Source organism: Temnothorax americanus, unplaced genomic scaffold, assembly GCF_048541705.1.
Source record: "Temnothorax americanus isolate GAGA-0224 unplaced genomic scaffold, ASM4854170v1 Scaffold30, whole genome shotgun sequence".
Lineage (NCBI taxonomy): Eukaryota > Metazoa > Arthropoda > Insecta > Hymenoptera > Formicidae > Temnothorax > Temnothorax americanus.
The window spans coordinates 2,145,607-2,166,494 of NW_027509443.1; the positions used below are offsets into that span (position 1 = coordinate 2,145,607).

Sequence of the window (20,888 nt, forward strand, 5' to 3'; positions counted from 1 at the left end):
TGAACCGCGCTGCTCTCGCTTACCGAGATTTAAGAATATGTATGTCGCCGAATTGCGCACATTTTGATAAATTAATTACAAATTCTGCGAATTTTCTCTCTGTTTCCTCCCCTCCTCTCTCCCACCGAAGTCATTTTTCAGGAACTTTATAAGTTTACACGGCCTACATATTTTTAACAAACTTAAAAAATTGTTCGTATAAGTGAGCTAAAAGAAATTTTCCTAGTTTCCGGTGTTTTACTCCAAGTTATAATAAAGTTTATACAACTGATATATATTAGCTTGAAACTTGGTTATTACAGGCAAAACTACACACATAACTGAATTCTTATTAAATTATGAATGAAAATTATTAGAGAATATAATACAAAATTAAGTATAGAATAACATAATAAAAAATATTGACAACAATTTGTAGCTAATGAGCCACTATCGGATTAAATCAAGGCAACTATCTATTTTCTTACAAAGAAAATATATATTTATAAAGATAGTTTTGTGTATTTTTAATAACTAAATTATAAAAGTTAACTCAAAAATCTATATTTAAAAGAATAAATTATAAATAAAAAACTCTGATAAACTACTGCACAAAATTATTTGCACTTTGAGTTTTTTTTTAGTGACTTTGTGAACTTATTATAAATATATGTATAAATTATGATTCTTTTTCATGTATGAAAAAAAAATACTTTTTAATAGAATTAAACAGTTTATTTGGTTCTGAAAGTTAATTTTAATTTGAAAAGAAGTAAATCTCCATTTGGTCTTTAATTAAAATAAAGCTCGCGCAGTAAAGTCTGAATAAACTTTAGTATATCTTTTTTTCTCTCTCGCTACGAGTAAGTTTTTAATCGGCGCTCTGTGTAGGTATACGCTACATTAAAAACATTGTCGCATATCATTTTACCACGTGTCTCCCAGCGACGTTGCATTGAAACCGAACCGAAATTAAACTTCAAACGGAGAATGCGAGCGCGTGTGCGACGTCGTGAGAGGAAATATTCCGCCGTGTGCCTAAATTAAATTTTGGCGGCGTCGTATCATCGGGAACGCTTCGTCGAAGCGAAGCAAAGTATTTCAACGCGATATACATCGCCGTACGTCAATTTCGTACGGCGCGGTGCGGTGGCCCGACAGCGATCCGTACGTTGCGGCGACAACGGAAGAGGAGCAAGGGGGCCCGGACATTGGAATTAATAACAAAATAATTCTTTATTGTGCTCAAAGATGGACCGGTGATATTAATAATGGCGCTCGTTACTCCTATACCATGGGGATTTCATTAAAAAGCGCGCGGATCTTGGAGAGAAAGAGAAAGAATGGGCGGGGGTTGCGTGAGGGGGCGGATGCGACTCGGCGAGGAAAAGAGAAAGTGACAGGAGAAAGGTGGAAAGGAGAGGCGGAGGGAGTGAAAGCAGAGGAGGACGAGAGAAGAGCTGCGTAAGCCCATGCCAGATCCGCTTAGGGGATGTAATTAAAATCGGAAAAATGTGTTTAATGAATATTCATTTGTGCCTCGATCTGCGATATTAAACGGGCTTGGCTCGCTTCGCATATTGCCATACTGCCCCTCCACCACCGGCGGCACGCGGCCGATTAAAGAGAGGTGACGAGGAGGACGAGTGAGAGAAAGAGAGAGAGAGAGAGAGAGAGAGAGAGAGGGGGGGGCGAAGGGGGACAATAGACATGTATATAGCTGTGTACGGCGATCGCGGCGATCGGAAACCGGGCGAACCGGTGTTGCGTGCCTCGCTTTAATTTTATTTCGCCTCTTTTTCACGACAATATTTCTCCGCATCGGTTTAGAATCTATCGGGTGGCCGGGGAAATATGGCGTGCGGCCGGATGCGTCGCGGCGCGATAAAAATTCGCGGGGCTTGAAAAATGACCCGCGCCAGCCGCCACGTCGGAAGATCGAAACCGCAACGGAGCTACTCCCGGTACATTTATCGGCGAAATTGTATAGCGGAGTTATTGGCGCGATTACGAAAAAGGTCCGTGGGTTCGCCTTTGTCGGTTTCGAGATAACTCCCGTGACGAGATAAGGTAATGAAAGGCTACTTTATACCTGCACACACACACACACAATTCACGTTACATGTTAGAAGAAGATTGGAAATATTCGGTACATATAATAAGAGCTAAGTTGTATTTAAAAGTTAAAAAAATTAAGAGATTCACGAATTATAAATATTTTCTTATAAAGAAAAGAGGGTCATATATGAATTATAACGCTAGTAACAAATTAATTGTAATTCGCGACAAATTTATCAAATACAGTTTCCCTTATTTCGTTTAACAACTAGATTATCTGTGCAATATTAAAAAAGAAGTTATGCGAATTAATGTTATTACGTACCGTAGCTCACGGCAAATTAAAAAATTTCAAACCGACACTGGAGGAATCATGCTTACATATATTCCGATCGCCTCGCCATCATCGAAACTCTCTGAAACGGTATTCCAGACTCTTCTTGGATTCCGGCCATATCCTCGATTTTTCTCGCGACAACGAGGTCATGCGTAAGCACCTCACGTAGAAAATCCACTGCTCGCTCGCCTTCACGTGCCACCATCGCCGACTGCTGCCCGCGCCCGCGCCATCGTCCAGCCTCTATCTCTCTTCTATACCCTTTTTCCTCGCGACGCGACGTTTCATTTCCAGCGGGGGTGCGCGATTTCGGGCGCATAAATCGCCACGAGCCAGGAACAGAAAACACCCGCCTTCTTCCACCTTCCTTCTTGTTCCTCTTCCTTCTCCTGGCTCTTCGTCTTCTTCGAGGGTCGCATTCGTTTTTCCCGCCTTTCGCGCCCCCATCCCCTGTGTCCCGCTTTTCTCGCCTAGAGGGTACTAGAGCCGGAGGTGGATGAAAGTTTCGAACGAATTTGCATGTCGCTCTCTTAACGATTTCCTCCTTCGAGAAGAAAACTCGGGCTTCATCTCGTTTATCGATAAAAGAAATGACGTTGAATAACATCTCCTCTTCGTTACCGTGCGAGATACTTTCAATAATGCCCATTGCAGATTTGTAACGCGATGGATTGTCATCCCCGTTAAATTTTAAATTCTACTATTTGTATTTTGTAAATGTTGGCAAAACTCATCACTTCGGTACTTCGGTCAGGATAAAACTTTAAATAACAATGTTGCTTCATTGATCTATCGGGACTTTGATTATTTTACAAACCTATTGTCAAATTATTAATTGTAATGTGTCGCTCAAATTTTTACTCTAATTTTTCAAATAAAAGTTTCAAGAACGTTAATGGAACAAATACATATTCATAAACTTTGGTCCAGTTTTTATGAGAGTATTATAAAGCAAACGGAAAAACTTTTACACACTTTTCTGTTATCACTGATATTCATACAAAATTAAAAACCAATCCTATCTGTTCTATTCAATATATCTTTATATATTGCAACCCGAGGATTATTATGTCATACGTTATAAAAGTTATTAATTTTTTGCAATGCGCATTCTCTTTCTATTTGTATGTATTTATGTAATTATGTAATTCTTTTACGTAAATCCTTTCAATCAATTCTATTCATTATCTCATCTCGTAGCAGACAATTTCCTAAGAGCAGCGCTTCGATTCCAACAAGGAATCGCATCCACGGCAAAAAATTCCCCGTGTCTCGTTGACACGAGTCACCGGGACCTCCGCGTGGAGATACCATTTTGCCCTTCTTTCCCCCCTCCCCTTTCCACCGTTGTTCCACCCGCGCTGGCGCGTCCTCTACCCCGTAGATCCCCTCTAGATGCGTTTATCTTCCATACCCTATTGATCCGTAAGTGATGGTGCTCCGGAAGGTGGAGGGTGCCGGTGACGGGGGTGGGTGTGGATCGGTCCCGGGGACAGGGAAGGGGCGGAAGGTGGTTTTCGCACAAGGGGGGAAACAGGGAGATCGAACTCTCGCGCGCGGATCGCACGATTAGGTCGTCGAGTAGCGAAAGAGGGAAAAAGACGGGGGGAAAAAGAAGACGAGGATGCCCTGAAAACCGAGCTCGCGGAATGAAATAATAATATTAAGATGGATAGAGCGAGGCCCCCAAGTTCTTCGGTACACGGCGACGAAGGGCGGAAAGATGCGGCGGGGTAGGTGGACAGGAAGAGGGGAAGGGGGAGGGGTAATATGGACCGGCGGCGGCTGACAGTGACGCAAGAAGCTTTTTCATCATTTCCAAACCATCCTAACTTCGCCCTCGGAATAGCTCAAGGCGAATCCATACGCAGTATCACCCTCGTCTCGCTCTTCCGCCCCGCGATATCCTCGTAGGGGGATCTTCTTCTTTTTCTTCTTCTTTCCGTATCCAGGTGGATACGCCGTACGCCACAAGTCTGTATAGGTATATCGCTCGATATCCAATGTGAACGAAATTTTCAGTAAAATAATTTTACGAAAAGGTATAACGCAGAAGTAATTCTTTTAAATATTAAAGCAAAAAAATATGTTTGTATAAATTTAAAAAGTATGTACAATTTGTCAAATATGAATAGGAAATTGTGTAACTACCACAATATTGTTTACAATATTTTTTTAGTTATTACAATTTTGTTTTGCATCAAAAATTGTTGGTTGCAAAATGTTTTCTAATTAAATTTTACGCGTGTAAATAAAATGTGATGCTGTTATCATTTTAACTCGTTCAAGAAAAAATATTGTATTTTTGATCGTAGGTATACGTTTAATGTAAATTGAATTTATATATAACATTTTAAAATAATAGTAGATATATTTTTATATTTATTTTTGTATTTTTTTAATTGTGCTGATTTGCGTGAAACAATCGTCCATTTTGGAGAATCTAATTACCCCTCCCGCTTTTCCTCCCACGATTATTACTTCTATATCTGGAATAGTGCATGCAACCACCGGTAGAATAGCACTTATTTATAACATTAATAACTGACAAGCTGGATATGAAACATAATATACTATAGCATATTAAGTTCTAAATTAATATGGGCTAAAATAGTACGGGCTTAATTCACATGCTAATATGCATTTAAATAAGCTATTGCAATAACAAATGTACTATGCAATAACATATTGTATCATTAGCGTATACGCAATGAAACAATTAGTAATTGACAATCTATACTAAAAGAGATCTCCTATAAATGATATGTCCCTAAAAAGATATCTCTACACAATTATATACAGCTAATTTTTATTCTAATCTAGTAGCTGTATAGAAATTTTCACGTAAAGTATCACTCTGTAAGATATATTGAAAATTTTACACTTTTATCAATCTAATAATAATTTTCACACGTAGCACAGCCTAATCTTGATGGTTCCCGCACTTCAACACCTCGTGATTTCCCTGTTGCCCGCTATTTACCGGGAAATACCGCGCGTAACAGTTATCGTAAAACTTGCGAATTAATAGCACGAGAACAGAAGGAGAGAAGGAGCGGAAACGGTTCGAACACGCGTGCCAAACTGAAAGTATACGAGCAGGTTCGAAAGCGTGAGGCCCCCACTGGTCCGCTTTCCTCCTCTTCGCTGCCTCCATCTCGGGGCCCGGATTCATGCCCAGTTTTTATCGCGATGCTTTGTTCTAGTCCCGCGGCGCGACCCCTTACGCATACATCACATCACAATGTGTCGTTTTTTCTTGTCCCGGGGCCGGCTCGCGTAATGGGCCCCTTGTGCGACCACCGTCGGGGGACACGTCGTCTTCAGGACCGTGAGCACAGAGTAAATGATAATGTCTCAAAATTTCTCACCTAATTTTATGCGACAACGCATGTTGCTGTTATTTTTGTAATATTTATTATGCGATATAGTATTATTATTAAAATGTGCGTAATTATTTTTATATAAGATTCATAAAAATTGAAAAGGCCAAAAAAATTGAAAATACACATCAATATAAAACAATATCAATTATTATATTATTATTATTTTTTCTCCTTATGGTTATGATTGCAACTCTTAATATTGATACAACAATAGTAATAATTTCACTAACGAACAATTACGAAATATACCAGATATAATAATTTTTACATTTTAATACACTTTTTGTGTCAATTTTCAAGTAAATGTCAAGTAACGGAAAATTCGATAAAAATATAAAATAAGAATATATAATAAAATTCGAAAGCAGGGTGCACAAAGGACCCGATGTTGCTCAGTTACGGTTCTATCTCGCTTGTTATTTCATTTGCATACTTACTCGCGGCCGTGCCCGAGAATTCAAACCGTATATACTACGTTTACGAAAGCGGAAGATGAGACCTATCGAGCGACAATGTCTAGATCCCTCCGGCCTCCTTATTTCTTTTTTTGTGACACGTATGCGCATACGCGCGAGAATTCTTTCCCGACATACGGGCCCGATAATTCGTGCGAGGTCACGTCGCGTCGCCATCGGGTCGACAACCGCGAAAAGACATAAAAAACCTTCCCGATCTCCGTGATCCGCGCGCGGGACCCAGCGTGCACGACCTTAATTCTCTTTATGGCTCTTTAATAAGAGCCAAAGATGAGTAATTGCACGTCGTGTATTTGCGTACCTTTGCTCGCCTTAGGAAAAGGGGGAACGGTGAGATATTTAACATATTAAAAAGCAGCCACCCGCCGAGCATCGAATGACTGCGAAGCTGGGTTCTCAGCTGGAGCGAAACTTGAAAATCGTCATTTAAAACGCGAGGAGGAAATGTTGAATCGAACGATTTGCTGGGACACATTTTACATCTTTGTTCATAAAAAAATATTTAATGATGCTTATATAAGATCTGAAATATGAATGAGAGGAAAATAAACTTGATCTTTTTTATTACCGTTTTGTTTGACGGACAAAAATTACGATTCGTGAAACTGAACTGCGCAGCATGAAAGATGATCCACACAGGCAGCGAGTAAGATCGAATATAAATATCCGGCCAGGACGTCGGAGACAAAATACCGTTTCCACCGTATCGCGAAAGAAAATAGACGAAAGGAGGGCGGAGAACTCTCTCCGCCCCTTCCGTCCCGCCAAAGTCACCGCGGAGCACGAGGATAATTGCATTAATTTATTCCCGATCCGCCACAGAAATTCTAGATCCTTCGGGCTAATTACGTTATTAAAGGACTCGGCTACTACCTCCCTCCCCCCCCCCCTCCCATACCATCCCGTAGGATTACGGTTCCCGATAAAATTTCTCGAGGAGCAAAACGCCCGATCTCCTGCCGCGCACCATCGCTCCTTGACACTGTTAAATTGCGATTTGCACCGACGAATCACGGCCGGTAGAGGTAGGTTCGTGCCGATGGTAAGTAATATTCAAGAGTTTTTTAAAACTGTTATTACGCCCGGCTTCTGTCTGGCTCTCGAATCATAATCGACCGCGCACAGAGCGACAAAGGGGAAGTTCGTTAAGCCGTTCGCTCCTCCAGAAACCGCTGATTGTACGCAATTACGAAGCGAATCGCTGATCGAAGAGCCTATGCCGTTGCGCTAATTGTTAATTTGGCGACGAGGACCTCCTGTCTACTTCATACTCCGATATATCAATTAAAACTTTTATCTATTTAGTCTATTAAGTTAAAGCTTGATAATTTTCCGAACTTGTTGATTCAAAATGTAAAACAAAAATGGATATATACGTATTAATTTTATTTTAAATATATTTCAGTTACTTTTTTTTTGCAAAATTTTCTTGATCTTTAACATTAAATATTTTTATCTGCAGATAAAGAGCAGCTATTTTACAAATTAAAAATATTTTAATATCTTTTCGTTAAAAAATTTTATCAAATTACTCTCGTAAAAAATGCCCTTTTCTTCAAATTAAAAGAAAATATTGTTCAAGTAATGACTAAAAGAAGAAAAAATATATGCTATAGGTATTATTATAAGAAATCATGTATAATGTGTGTGAAATAACGTGAAGAGGAAAAAAACGCGCGCGAAAATATTTGTTCATAATTCTAGCAGTGTTAACAAAGACGTAGATAAGTAATAAACATCTCTATTAACGAAAATGAATTAATTAGACAGCGTGAGATCTTTCACTTCCTGTTCCGGTCGTCGTCGCAAGTTTCTTTTAAGACAGCTGATGCTGATACAGTAGCAGGGTCGAATTTGCATAAGGCCCCATAGAGAGAGAGAAGCTAACTTGATTATTTCACCTTCCGGAGAGCAACGTCGCTCCCCTTGCCCGAGTAATGCGCAAGCTTTATAATTAGAAGGGGCTGTTTTCATGTAAATCTGTAATGGTAGCTGAAATATATGTCTCACGAATGTATCAGCCGACATATCATGTTCCTTCGGCATGTAATTCTCAACAGATATACAATCCACAATTGCGCTCTTTGTGTCTCCGTGACGACGAAATAATTCAAAGTATTTTTTAACGTAAATATTTTTTAAATAAAAAAGTTTTCTTTTATTTGAAGCTTTGACCTGTTAACAATATTCTTTTTTTAGCAATATGACAAATTATTATATTGATATTTACTACAATTTATAATTAATTGCAAACAAACATTAAATAATTTTTCTCTTTAATAACGGTTTTCTTGTACTTGTATCTATACGGAATAATGATTATTTTTATAACCGATTAGAAATTCAGGAAGAATTAAATGAAAATAAAAGAGGTAGGTACGCAAAAAAGATGATGAGAAAAAAGGGCGTAACCTGGGAAGAAGAACAGGACAGAGAGGGATTGCGTCAGAACGGAACGGGCCACCGGAATTTCTAATGAAGTGTGTGAACTTCGACCCGGTTTCGTAACCTAATTAAATCCGGAACACGTATGCAAATTTTTGCGCAGCGTGACGGCGCGGCGTCGCGCTGAAACCGACCCCCATCGTCTTATTCCCTTTCTCTCCTTTCCGCTGTCGCGCTGCCCCAATGTGTAGCAACACCGCCGCTTTTGGCTTCGCACGCACTCGCAATTGTGACCGAGTTCGGCCGTTAATTAATTAGAAGTCTCCATGGAGAAGGGTTCGGCTGGAATACCGTTACAACACCCGGACGTTCGGGCAAACGAGTCAATAATTCACGAAGGAATTAAAGCTCTATATATAGCGCAATCCTTTAGACCTATATACCAGATGCCGCATGATCTCTTGACAGGAATTGTTGTTTAAAGTCGGTTAAATATTTACATTGACTTAATAAATATATTTATATAGAGATTTACCCCCCAAGTTAAATATGAAGGAAAGAAAAATAGGTTGGAAACTTATTATTATATAACATTATAAAAATCTGTAAGATGAACAATGAATCATAGAGATTAATATATATAACATTTTCTTTCCTATTTTTATTATATTCTTTTTACTCCGAATGTAACGAAATGAGGAATGTCTTGTCTTTCATGAAACTTTATAAATAAGTCGAGTTCTCCAAAATTCGTCAGCAGTTATGCAAAACATATTAAAGTGATTTCCTTAACCCTCAATTAGCACACATGTGCTAATTTGCACCACTTTTTTTTCGGTCAGCACTTTATATATTTTAATTTTTTATATAAAAATCATTTTTTTTTTCCTAAAATAAAATGCACTACTCGATTACCAGGGAAATTTTACATAAATTTTTATTAAAAATGACTGAGATACGACAGTTAAAAGTTGTCAAAATCTCAAATCGCACTAGTGTGGCATTTGAGGTGGCCCAACCGAGGTGTGCTAATTGAGGGTTAATTTAATAGCTTAATAACGTAAAAAAAAGATCTCTTTTGATCCCGAGGTTACTATCTATCAGGAAATATTGTCTGTCGAGATTAATACATTTTGGAGTGAATCTCGTGCAAGACAAATCGTAGTAACAAAAAAGATCGACCTGTGCTTGACACGATGTCAATGGTCTTTTCAACTTCTGCCGCGACACATCGGTGGCAACAGTGCAACCTGCCTGTCCCACAATGCAGTTGAATGCACCCAGTATCGACAATACATCCGAACCGTTCGATGGGGATGAATATCTATTGATTGGTGGCATGGGGCGGCCCCTTAGGATCGTTTCTCGATATAGATGTGTACCTGCTACACGGCCCCAAACACGTCCCGCTCTACCTGCGAGTACGCGCCAAATTATCGTGTACCGAATGGCACGTGTCACCTGACAGGTATCCGCCTGACACCAACAGAGTGATGGGAGCTTCCAATATCAGTAATGGGTGCTACTTAACTAGACCAGCAGTTTGAATGGCTCTCCAAACACCGATCTAAGAATCTTCATTACTGTCTATTTATAATTATTGCGTTATATCTCAACTCAATTGTAATATTATTTATTATATTAATAATGTATACAAAATGCACTAGACAGAAGTGTCAAAATAATTTATAATACACACATGTCTTTTATCTAATTAATTGAGTATATAATAATCTAGGGTGTCATTCTGTAAAGTGAATACATTAAAATACGCATAACTAAATTAACACAATTTAATAAATGGTAATTACATCGTCTAATTACCTTCAATTGAATTAAAATTAAAAATATTACGCTATTTTACTTTAGTTTTACACTTACATGTTTAACTAGGAATTGTTTATAATTATTACTCGAGATAAAGGTACTGATTAATATAAAATATTTACACTAGTCGATATTTTCGTAACTTATAATATAATCGAGATATTATTCACATGTTATTTGGCCGAAAGGAAAAATTCAGTTACTGATGCATAATATATAACTAAAAACACAGTGTTCGCTTCATTATCATCTCAGAGCATATGGTAATAGATAACGGAAATTTTGGGTCACGCATAATAAACGTTTGCCTTCGATCATACGCGTGAACGCAGCTGGGTCCATATCCATTATAGATCGGTAACTCGATATCGATGCATTTTCCTAACGCTCGGCAAACATTCGTGTAAAACAAGTTCGGTTGGATCCAGGCTAGAGGAAAGGTCGAGCACGAAGAAGACGATACCATTACTATGTAAGATCGTTGGGTAATAACCCCCTCTCCTTCATGCAACTAACGTTTAACTTCTTTAGAATTTTTCTGTCAAATATTTATCAAATCGTTAAATCTATATAAATAACATTATACAAAAGTAATTGCACAAATTTTTAATAACTCATTCAAATAATAATCTCGAAATTATTGTTATATATACTTGTACGAAAAAAATGTATTCATTATACAAAATTAAAAATATTAATTTTACCTCAACTAGAAAGAATGGCATGTGCTAAATTTATGGAAAACAATTTTTATTTTGAAAAGTGGTGTTTTAGAAATGTTTACTGTTCTTATTTTATCAACACAAATATTTTCTACAATCAAGTGAGATTAAAATATATATAACAAACTTATTATTATGACAGTATATATAAAGATCCGTAAGACTAAAAATGAATTATAGAGATTAATACATTTTCAATTATAAAGATTAATAGATATATTTTTCAATTCCTCCATTATGCTTATCACACACAATGTCGGTGATCACCTGGTAATCCGGGAGAGTTAAAACAAACGTTAAAAGCATTCGTAATAATGCGTGTGCATGTTAAATTCTGGCTATGCGCTTTTCGCGACTCACTCTAATGAAACCTTAAAACCGCGTATCGAATGTCGGTCGCCTTAGGGAGATCCCGGGATGGATCGCGAATGCAGAAAAGGACGAAAGGCCCCTCGCATCCGGATACGTTCCTGTCCTGTCGCTCGTACGTCAACCCTCGTTGTTTTTTTGCCGCGCTCTTAATAATTGATCATCTGATTACGATACATTATACCCTCCCTATCCCTCCACACCCTCCCCCCTTCGTTCCTGCTTGTGAGCGTACTGTCGGAGGGCATTATTCCCTGCACCGAGAGAAGTGGCATCGGGACAGATAGAGAGAAGGAGAGAGAGAGAGAGAGAGAGAGAGAGAGAGAGAGAGAGAGAGAGAGGCAGCAGGCGCGAGAGAGGGAAACTTTTTCTTTCCGCCGCGCCCGGCGACGGACGGCCATTTGCATATAGGCCCCCTTATCGACAAACACACCGGGGGCGCCCTTCGTAATGAGGGCCCCCGCCCTTCGTTCAACGTCCCTCTTTCCTTTATTTTTTCAACGTGGACCGCCATTGTCCGTTAACTCATTCGTCGGGACAGCGTGGACCAGTAGTATCTCCGCTTCCTTCCTCGTTATTTTGGTCTCTCTTCTCCTCTCGAGCTCCTTCTCTCGCTCGCGCTCGCATTGTACGAGGACGCAGTAGCTTGTGTTACGAAAAAAAAGGAGAGACAGAGATAAAGGGTGAGAGGAGTGGAAAATAACAAAACCGGTCGGTCACACGTCGAAAAATATGAATCGTACAGATAGAGGCGGATGCGTTGGTGCTAGTATCTCGTGACATCTGCTTCCTGGAATAAGTGCAAAAAAAAAAGATCCAAAGAGATCTCGCGATCGTTTTTGCCGCCGTATATAATTGTAGCCGTGACAGCATGCGGATAATACCCTACCGCTCGATATCGTTACCGTCAGTAATATAAAGGATGAAAAAGAAAATATTTCATACACGTAACAAATCATGATCTCCCACGTCTGTGTGTGACTTCCTGTTTTTTTTCCAGTTCTTATTTTAGCAAGATCTTGAGAATAAAATACACAATAACAATACGTAAAAATCCGATGTTTTACAATGAACTGACATACTAGTCACAGATAATATTGAAAAATGCCTCAGGGGGTTAAAATTTTTAACGGATTTGATGTTGGCATTCTTTCTCTAAAAAAATGTCAAAAGTGATCACAATCACTTTTGTCACAATCTTTTAGTATCAGCACACATTAAAATTTTAAAAATATATATCTCAAAATAAATATCTATTAAAATGAGATCTACTTGGAATCAGACTTTTGTTATTTATTCTTACTGCCGTAAATTTATGCACAAAAAAGTTAGTTCTTTTATTTTTAATATATTTTTGTAATTATATAGACTTCTCTGAAATTTTGAGAAAAAAAACAGGTCAAGAAACTAGATCAATGAAAAGACTAATTGCAAGCTAAGTTTAAGAAAAAAATTTTTATTATAGTTTACTGCATATTTATAAATGGTTTATTAATTTGATTGTGGTATTTATTTAATTTTTAGTTTTGCCTGCTAACGATGTTAATTGTTTCTTAAAATTAACAATACTATTAGCAAGTCGATTTTGCAATTAGTACGTTATCGTCGTCATATTATTATACTACCAAAAGTCTTTTCGTGTAATGCACCTGGCATCTAACAAAGATCGGAATTCCACAATTATCTGTAATTTCCTAAATTGCGGGCATTAAATTTGAATTACGCGAAGAGAATCAGAGGGATGTAAACCTAGTGATTTCTCGAATCTCCAGGTTCTTAATGGATCGCGCGCTAACGATGCGGTCTCGCTTTTCAAGATTGAATGTTCACGAAACACGCGTCGTTAAAACACATTCTTGTAACGAGTATAATAACTCATCTATAATTATACCTATCAACGATACCTAAACATCATCGATCATGTCTCATTCTGTTCGAGTTTTTTTTTACGAAACGTTTTAATTGCTAAAACAATATTCGTGTAACAGTAAAATGAATATAATCCCAACTCAATTTATTTTTTATATATTTCAAAAAATTATGAGTGACATTTTTATTTTACAATTTATCGTATCCTCTTCGTACATGAATATTAATCAGTCTATGTCATATTTATCAGAGGATTGTATCTCTGATTTTACAAACAGTGTTGTCGATATTATATTTAAATTAGCGAGACATAATATGCAAAACTATTGCTTTCTTCTTTAAATCATCCCTTCTCGGATCACTATACAAACAGATAATCTGCTTATTAGATTAATTATTGTGAAAAAGTTGTATTTCACAAGTATAGAGTGTAAATATAGTTGATATACTTCATTCTTCTTATAATATATCTAAATATTTGGTATTTAGCCATTTGGCATTTAACCATTTTGTAATTTGTTCTAACTATGCTGTTAAATATTAAAGAATGAAATTTAAACCAATACCTTGAGTTAAAAATAACATTTTGTTATTTTTAACTACTATGTGTGTCAAAATTTATTATTTTAACCCAAAGCAGTATTATTTTAACTCCATTGATTTAATTACATTAACATTGTTTTAATTAAATTAATCAATTAATATATGGGGGAAAGCAAGGGCCGACCTAGAAGAATGATAAAAAATGACTCAAATTGAGCATAATTTGACACTGCAAATTTAACTAACAGTGCAAGCTATCTAAATAAGTATCTTCGCGAGGATCCAAAAAATAGGTATATAGTAGCGCGGATGCTACCGTGAGTCGCAAGAGAATCATTTGCAGCGCTGTTCGCACGAAGTTGCACGTACGAAGACGCAGCGGCGTTCTCGTTCCCTCGAGATCGATCGTTAACCGGCATTGTTACCCAACTGTCAAAATAATTTGCGGTGGGAATCACGAGCTGTGATAGATACGAAGAAGCGGGCTCGTGTGTCCGGCCCAGAGGCGGCTAGGGCAGGTGCGACTTTCAGAGGAGAATAATTAATATTCAGCGAGGAAAAAGTGGGCGAGAGAGAAAGGCCCCGACGATGGGCCTCCTCTTATAAACAGTTGACGCGCGTTAGCGACTGAGGTGCGCGCCGCTTGCTGGCCGCTTGCTCTGTAGCACCTGGTACCACCGTACATAAAAAGAAGGGATGAGGAAAGGAAAGAATATATATATCTCTTCTCACCAATTACGTCTATTACGAACGGACGCTCGGTTACCGTGATCATCTAAACCCAAGACCGCTTAACTTATAAGGAGGCTCTTACCTCGATCATAAAACGACAGATCTTTATGAAATTAAATTATGTTGTAAAGTGAACCACAAGGAACCGATGCCCAAAACTTTAGCATAGGTTGACGATAAAAATTTTAAAAATATCAGTATTAAAATTCGCATTTTTAACACAGGGCATATGGTAAACACTACAATTTTTACCGGAAGTGATGTATTTTCTCGGCAAGTTTGCGAGCCAGATAAACAAAAAAACTAAGGAATTGTAGTTAAAATAATAATCTTTCTAATGATAAGAAAAAACTTGGTGTTGACGATGAGTTATAAAAGATATTGTAGTTTTAATATGACGTACAACAGGTTAGGCGAATGATCTTCCGAGTGTCAAAATCGCGCCAAGTTTCAAATGTTGTATTAATCGATCCTCTGCATGCAAACATTCCGGAGAATTGTTTTGTACCTATATAAACAATAAGTTTCAATTATTTGCCAATCAAACCTTGAAAATCAAAAATTAAACAATGTTAATTATTCTTTCTAACCTCACTTGCACATGTCTTTTCTCTGCGCTGTATGGTAGCGGCATAATTATTCTCTCGCGCATTGACAACCTTTATTTTCGACAATTTTCCTTTCATTTTCCCTTCTCAGCATTCTCACGTTATATCTTTCTTTTGGCTCCATCTCTTCATCGCATCAATCGCTACAACGCTACACGGCTACACCTCACTTAGCTGCAGACTGCTGCAGACGACGTTGTAACACGCGCATGTTATTATTCTGCTCTTTAGCACTGACGTAGTCAACTGATTTATTGTATAAATTTTAATATTTACACTAATAGAACATATAACTTACTCTTACACTATGTAAAAATCATTATTTATTTTTTTATTTAATTTTTCGATAATTTTTTATAACCAATTATTAATGATAATTTTTTGGTTGCTACGTTGATTAGAGCAGCCGGGTAAGAGCTTCCTTAATTCGAAAATTATGCATCGGCGCGGTGAAATGATACAGCGCGACGGGTCGTCGGTCGTCTGCGTGCGTTTCCGTTATTAATATCAAAAGTGTCTCACTTTCCGGCGCGTGCGTCGACTAATTTATGTCGCTCGCGCGCGACGGTTCGTATCCCCGCGCCCTGTAAAAGACACCCTCGACTTTCTCTTATCGAATGCGATACGCGTGTCTATATACGCTTGGAAATTTGTTTTCTAATTTTCATTTGAATATTAATTGGTATTTCTTTTATTTGTCTTCTAATTTGCAGAAAATTTTACCGTTAAAAGTTTTCGGCAAGCATCGCATTTTATTCGCACATCTTTTTCGAATTTTTCCAGTATTTAAATATTACTCGAACTAAAGTTCTGTGAGAATAAATAAAGAATAGGATTTTATCTCAATCTGTTTTTTTTTCTTAAAGCTTAATTTGTGACGGTAACTAAACGCCCGGTATATCCACGAAACGCTAATGATGATAACAGTCTACGCGAGTATCGCAGCACGCTTAAAAACGTCCTATTACGAAGCAGGTTTACGAAGCCCGCGCCATCGCGATTCCCGCATCGTCATCCTCAATGATATCATTATCGATAATCTAAATAAAAAACAGATGATCGGCCCCTGCTTGTCAACGGAGGTATCGTCCGATCGTGCCGCGCCATCAGGAACTGCAGCTGCAGAAAACGAGGAAAACTTGTGATCAGATAAAGAGTAAAAGCAGAGGGCGGTATAAGGGAGTCCAGAGGGAGGGAGATAAAGAGCGTTCGTAGAGGAACGGAGAAGTACAAATTACAAGCACCCGGAACCGTTCTTGCGGCCGTGTTAACTTTCGTCGCGTGTCTTCAGGAAATACCTCAACTTTTGCAGCCACGCGTGCGCTATCGTTGGGGTATTATAAACTTTCCACCGTTCACCTTTGTCCTCCGCCTGCTTTCGCTCATCGTTACGCGCGTCCGCGATAAAGTTCACAATTCACAAATTACCTATGCAATCGACTTTTTCATAAACAAAACGCTTTTGTCGTTGAAAGGATTTATTTTTTTTTTTTTTTACAAGTTTTTTTTATAAATACTCATTATTCTATAATTAATACATTGTTAATCTGATTTATTCAGCCGGTTCTAACTATAGTAATGATGGTTTTCTCACATAATTATATAATCAATATCCAATAAAAATACCGTCTTTAATTAATTTGATAAATCGACGTTTAAGGACGTCTCATAAACTGTACTCTAAATAAAACAAGTGCGGAAATATATAATTGCAGAAGCATTTGAGATTTACGATTATATTTTATTTTCTGATTATAATTTATAGCATTATTAAGATTAATCACTTTTTAAATTTTTATAAGATCAAATTTACTCGACTCTATAACGCAATAATTATGCTAGCATAATTGTGCTTTGCATTTTTCAGGTACGAAGCCGTAGATCGGCTATTTCAAGAAGTAACGAGCGCCTACAGAGACCCGGAGATCGATTGGATGATAGTGTACAATGCAGGTTCCACTATAGATGACACTGTTCTACCCGAGCATGTGACGGAGCCCAACGATCTCGATCGCTTGATCAACGGAACGTTCAGACTGTTTTTGACGGCTCTCCCTACATCTCCAACAATCGTCACCATAGCCAGGTAAATCACTTTTCCAATGTATGCACAATATTTTCTCTTATTAGACATTCACAAGAAACTCGGTCAGAAATTTACAAGTTTATCAAATAAATAACATTCCTTATTTCTGCAGTAAAATAATAGTATACTATATACAAGATTTATCGGAAAACATGTAAAAATTACATAACTATAGAGTATATAGTTAATATTTTCAATCAATTCTCTCTTCTTTATTGATTAATCTGTTATAATCTAATGATTTATAAAGACACATATATAGCGATCTTTCCACAAAAGTCTTTCTCGTTATACAGATACTTTTAGATATGACATGAACTTAATTATGTGTAAGCTTTTAATTTCTGTGTAATTTTTCCATTTATTAAATACTAAAACATTTACTCTTAAAAAAAGCTACTATAATAAGATCGGATTAATGTACGAGATTATATTTTACACTGTGCTATTAAAGTATGATACCATGTGCGCTTGCTAGTAATACAAGCTGGGAATAATTGCACGTGTGATAAATTAGCAGATGCAGTTGAGCGTGCAAGAATCGTTTTGTGGTAAGAGGGTCGCGCGCCTCTTAAAGGTGGAGGAGCAAAATTAGCGATCGCGGTAACAACGTCTCGTGTATATCATGCCGACAATTAAAAGTTGTCGGGTCGTATACAAATTGGCTTTAATTTACGGTTTCCAACGACCGAAATTATATTGTCCCGCTTTTGCACGCGTGCAAAATAGAAGCCCGCAATGCTGCAGATGGCGCGGAAGAAGATGTTGGGTGGGCACGAAATAGAGAAGAAGGGCGGCTTATAGGGACGACACGGCGGGGCTGTCCGAGGGGTGGGTTCAGGTTCGTGGGTATACCGTTAAGCCCCACCCTCCAAATAGGCAAGGGTGGGTTTCACGTAGGGGTGCACAAAATCAAACCATGCAACTTTCGCGTTTCATAACTAGATGTCCCTACCTTCGATTTCCTGAAGTAAATGCTGTACATTTCTTCTTTTCAGCTTTTTATCTCGTTACTTTTCTAAATATCAAAATGACTAGCAAAAATGCTTTGAACTTGTTTTTATGATAACGAGATGTGTCTGGAAGATGTAAGATATATTATTTAAAAAATATTCTTAATTCATAGATATTAGATATTATTTAAAAAATATTTTTAATTTATAGATATATTTATCCAATATATATGGTGTATATTACCGCATTAACTTTATTGACCGTAAAAAATGTATAAATGATGAAAATAATTCTGTCATATAGATGTATAAAAATATATGTCTAAATAAATTAGAAAATGACAAGCTGTTACGGGGCGACTTGTATCAAATTTTCTGAATGATTTTTTAAAAGTTCCATGAAACTTAAAGAAAATATCTTTTTCACATAATGAACTAAATACTAAAGACAGAATGCTAACAATATTAATTAATATCGCAAAAAGAAATATGTATATCTTATCGAAGAATACGTTACTTTTTTATATCTTATCCTGTCTTTTTTAAATAGTCTTTTTCTGATAGTATTTAATATGAACACGTTTTGAATTGTAGTTATTGTGGTAAATGCATATTTTTTTATCTTAATACAGAGCTAACGTTACATATATATACATATAACTATATATGAAATTCATGAATTTTAAAGTAAGTGACTTGGCGCCATCTGGCAACGAATGTACGGAGACTCTGCTCAAACTTCCGGCAGGAGCTGAAAAAAAAATCGATTCCACCCCATTCGACTTGCTTCCACCCTTCGCTGTTTTCCAACCCCTATTTCAGCACATTAGTTTCCGTAGGAGACGCGGAAACGCTGCCGGATATCGTCTCTGGACAGTTTGCAGTTTCTCTTGTAGTTTGCCAAACGGCGATTAAACAATCAGCGACAAAAATTGAGACGAGGGGCGAGATAGCAAATAAAAGAAATGTTGAATCGGCGAAAAAGTGAAAATAGCGGAAGTAAAAGAATGGAGAAAAAGTGAAGGAGAAAATAAATAGAAAGTACGATTCTTTTAACGATCTACTTTTACGCGTTTGGCATTTCTTTTCTTTTCTTTTCTTCTTTTTCATTAAGCTTTTTTATAATAGCAATTAATTGAATACTTGATAAATGTGAATCTTGCTTTGCTTTAATATCGATTTCTTTAATAAATAGAGAATTATTTTATATATTAGAGAAAATAATAGTTTCTTAAAAAATATATTTAAAAAATAGTGTTACCACAAAATGGTTTTGAGTAGTGACATATTATCACACGGCAGATGTTCTATCAAAGTCTAAGGATAGGTAGAATAAAGATAGATGTTTTTTTTTATTAACTATGTTTATGATTAAATTAATAATTCTTTATTGCAGATCTAGTGAGGACGATTACACTCCTCTCGAAAGCGTTGATCAAATTCAAGTTGACGTTCTCGACCAACTTCGCGAACGACTGGGACCGGAAATAGATATCAAACTGATTTATCAAGACGAAGAAGCACAATAATTTTTAAAAAAGGATGTAAGCAGCTTTTATTCTCTTTCCTTTTATCCTTTATAATCCCGTCTTGTCAGATTGTCAAATAAAGGTATAACCAGCAAATTCGTTTTCTGCTATTAATTACATAAAAATAAGTGTACAAGCATATCCTCCGCATTAATTTTTTTATAAAATTATTCAATAAATTGGCATATAGTAAGTACAAACAGTATACAACAAGGATAGTTGACCGAAAACCTTATTAGATTAAAATCATAAGTTAATATCGATTAGCAGTTATGAATGATACACAATATTATAAAATATACGGATGTCATTCGAATCTCTCTCACACGATCGCACAATCGTCCCTCGTAGCAATTATAATGTTTCAGACAGTATTGAAGAGCGCATCGCGCGGACTTCTCCGAGATTCGTAGATTGTAAGGCAGATACGACGAGGAAGGGACGTAACGACGAGTCCTTTGATCGCACTGCGGCGATTTACATAAGATCAGTGCCACTGGTCCACTTTGGGACGCGAGCATAATGCCGATATGAAGGTTGCTGCTTTTTTTTGGCAGCGAGAGTAGCCCCCTACCCTCTTCGCCGATCTTCGTTCCACGAGTCTCGGATTTGCATACCTTGGGCCAGTTTCCCACACGTCTCAACGAGCTTCCGTCTCGTCTCGGTCTCTTCTCTCTCTCTCTCTCTCTCTCTCTCTCTCTCTCTCTCTCTCTCTCTCTCTCTCTCTCTCTCTCTCTCTCTCTCTCTCTCTCTCTCTCTCTCTCTCTCTCTCTCTCTCTCTCTCGCCCTTCCTTCGACGTTCCGCGCAACCCTTTCAGCTGCTAGGCTAGTATAGACAAAAACATCGGAGTGCCCAAAAAAATAAACGTCTTCCTTCTCCCACGATCGTGGTGTTTCCTGGTGAGATTGCTCTTAAGACGTGTCTATTGTGAACATAACACACAACGAGTTTCGGAGTAGTCGGATATGCCTTTTTTTTTGCACACGGTTTGAAACGATTGATGAAAGCGGAAGACGCGAGCACCCGTA

General features: G+C 37.6%; 1 protein-coding gene across 1 annotated transcript in view; it reads left to right on the forward strand.

Moving 5' to 3' along the window:
* The window catches only part of Mesr6 (misexpression suppressor of ras 6), a 637,129-nt gene extending 617,117 nt beyond the window's left edge, over positions 1-20,012 (forward strand). Inside the window, exons 7-8 of the mRNA XM_077412480.1 lie at positions 17,159-17,377; positions 19,727-20,012. Of these exons, the coding sequence (XP_077268606.1) occupies positions 17,159-17,377; positions 19,727-19,859 (352 nt within the window). The 3' untranslated portion in view covers positions 19,860-20,012. The remainder of the gene's footprint in view (positions 1-17,158; positions 17,378-19,726) is intronic.
* Positions 20,013-20,888: the final 876 nt, after the last annotated feature.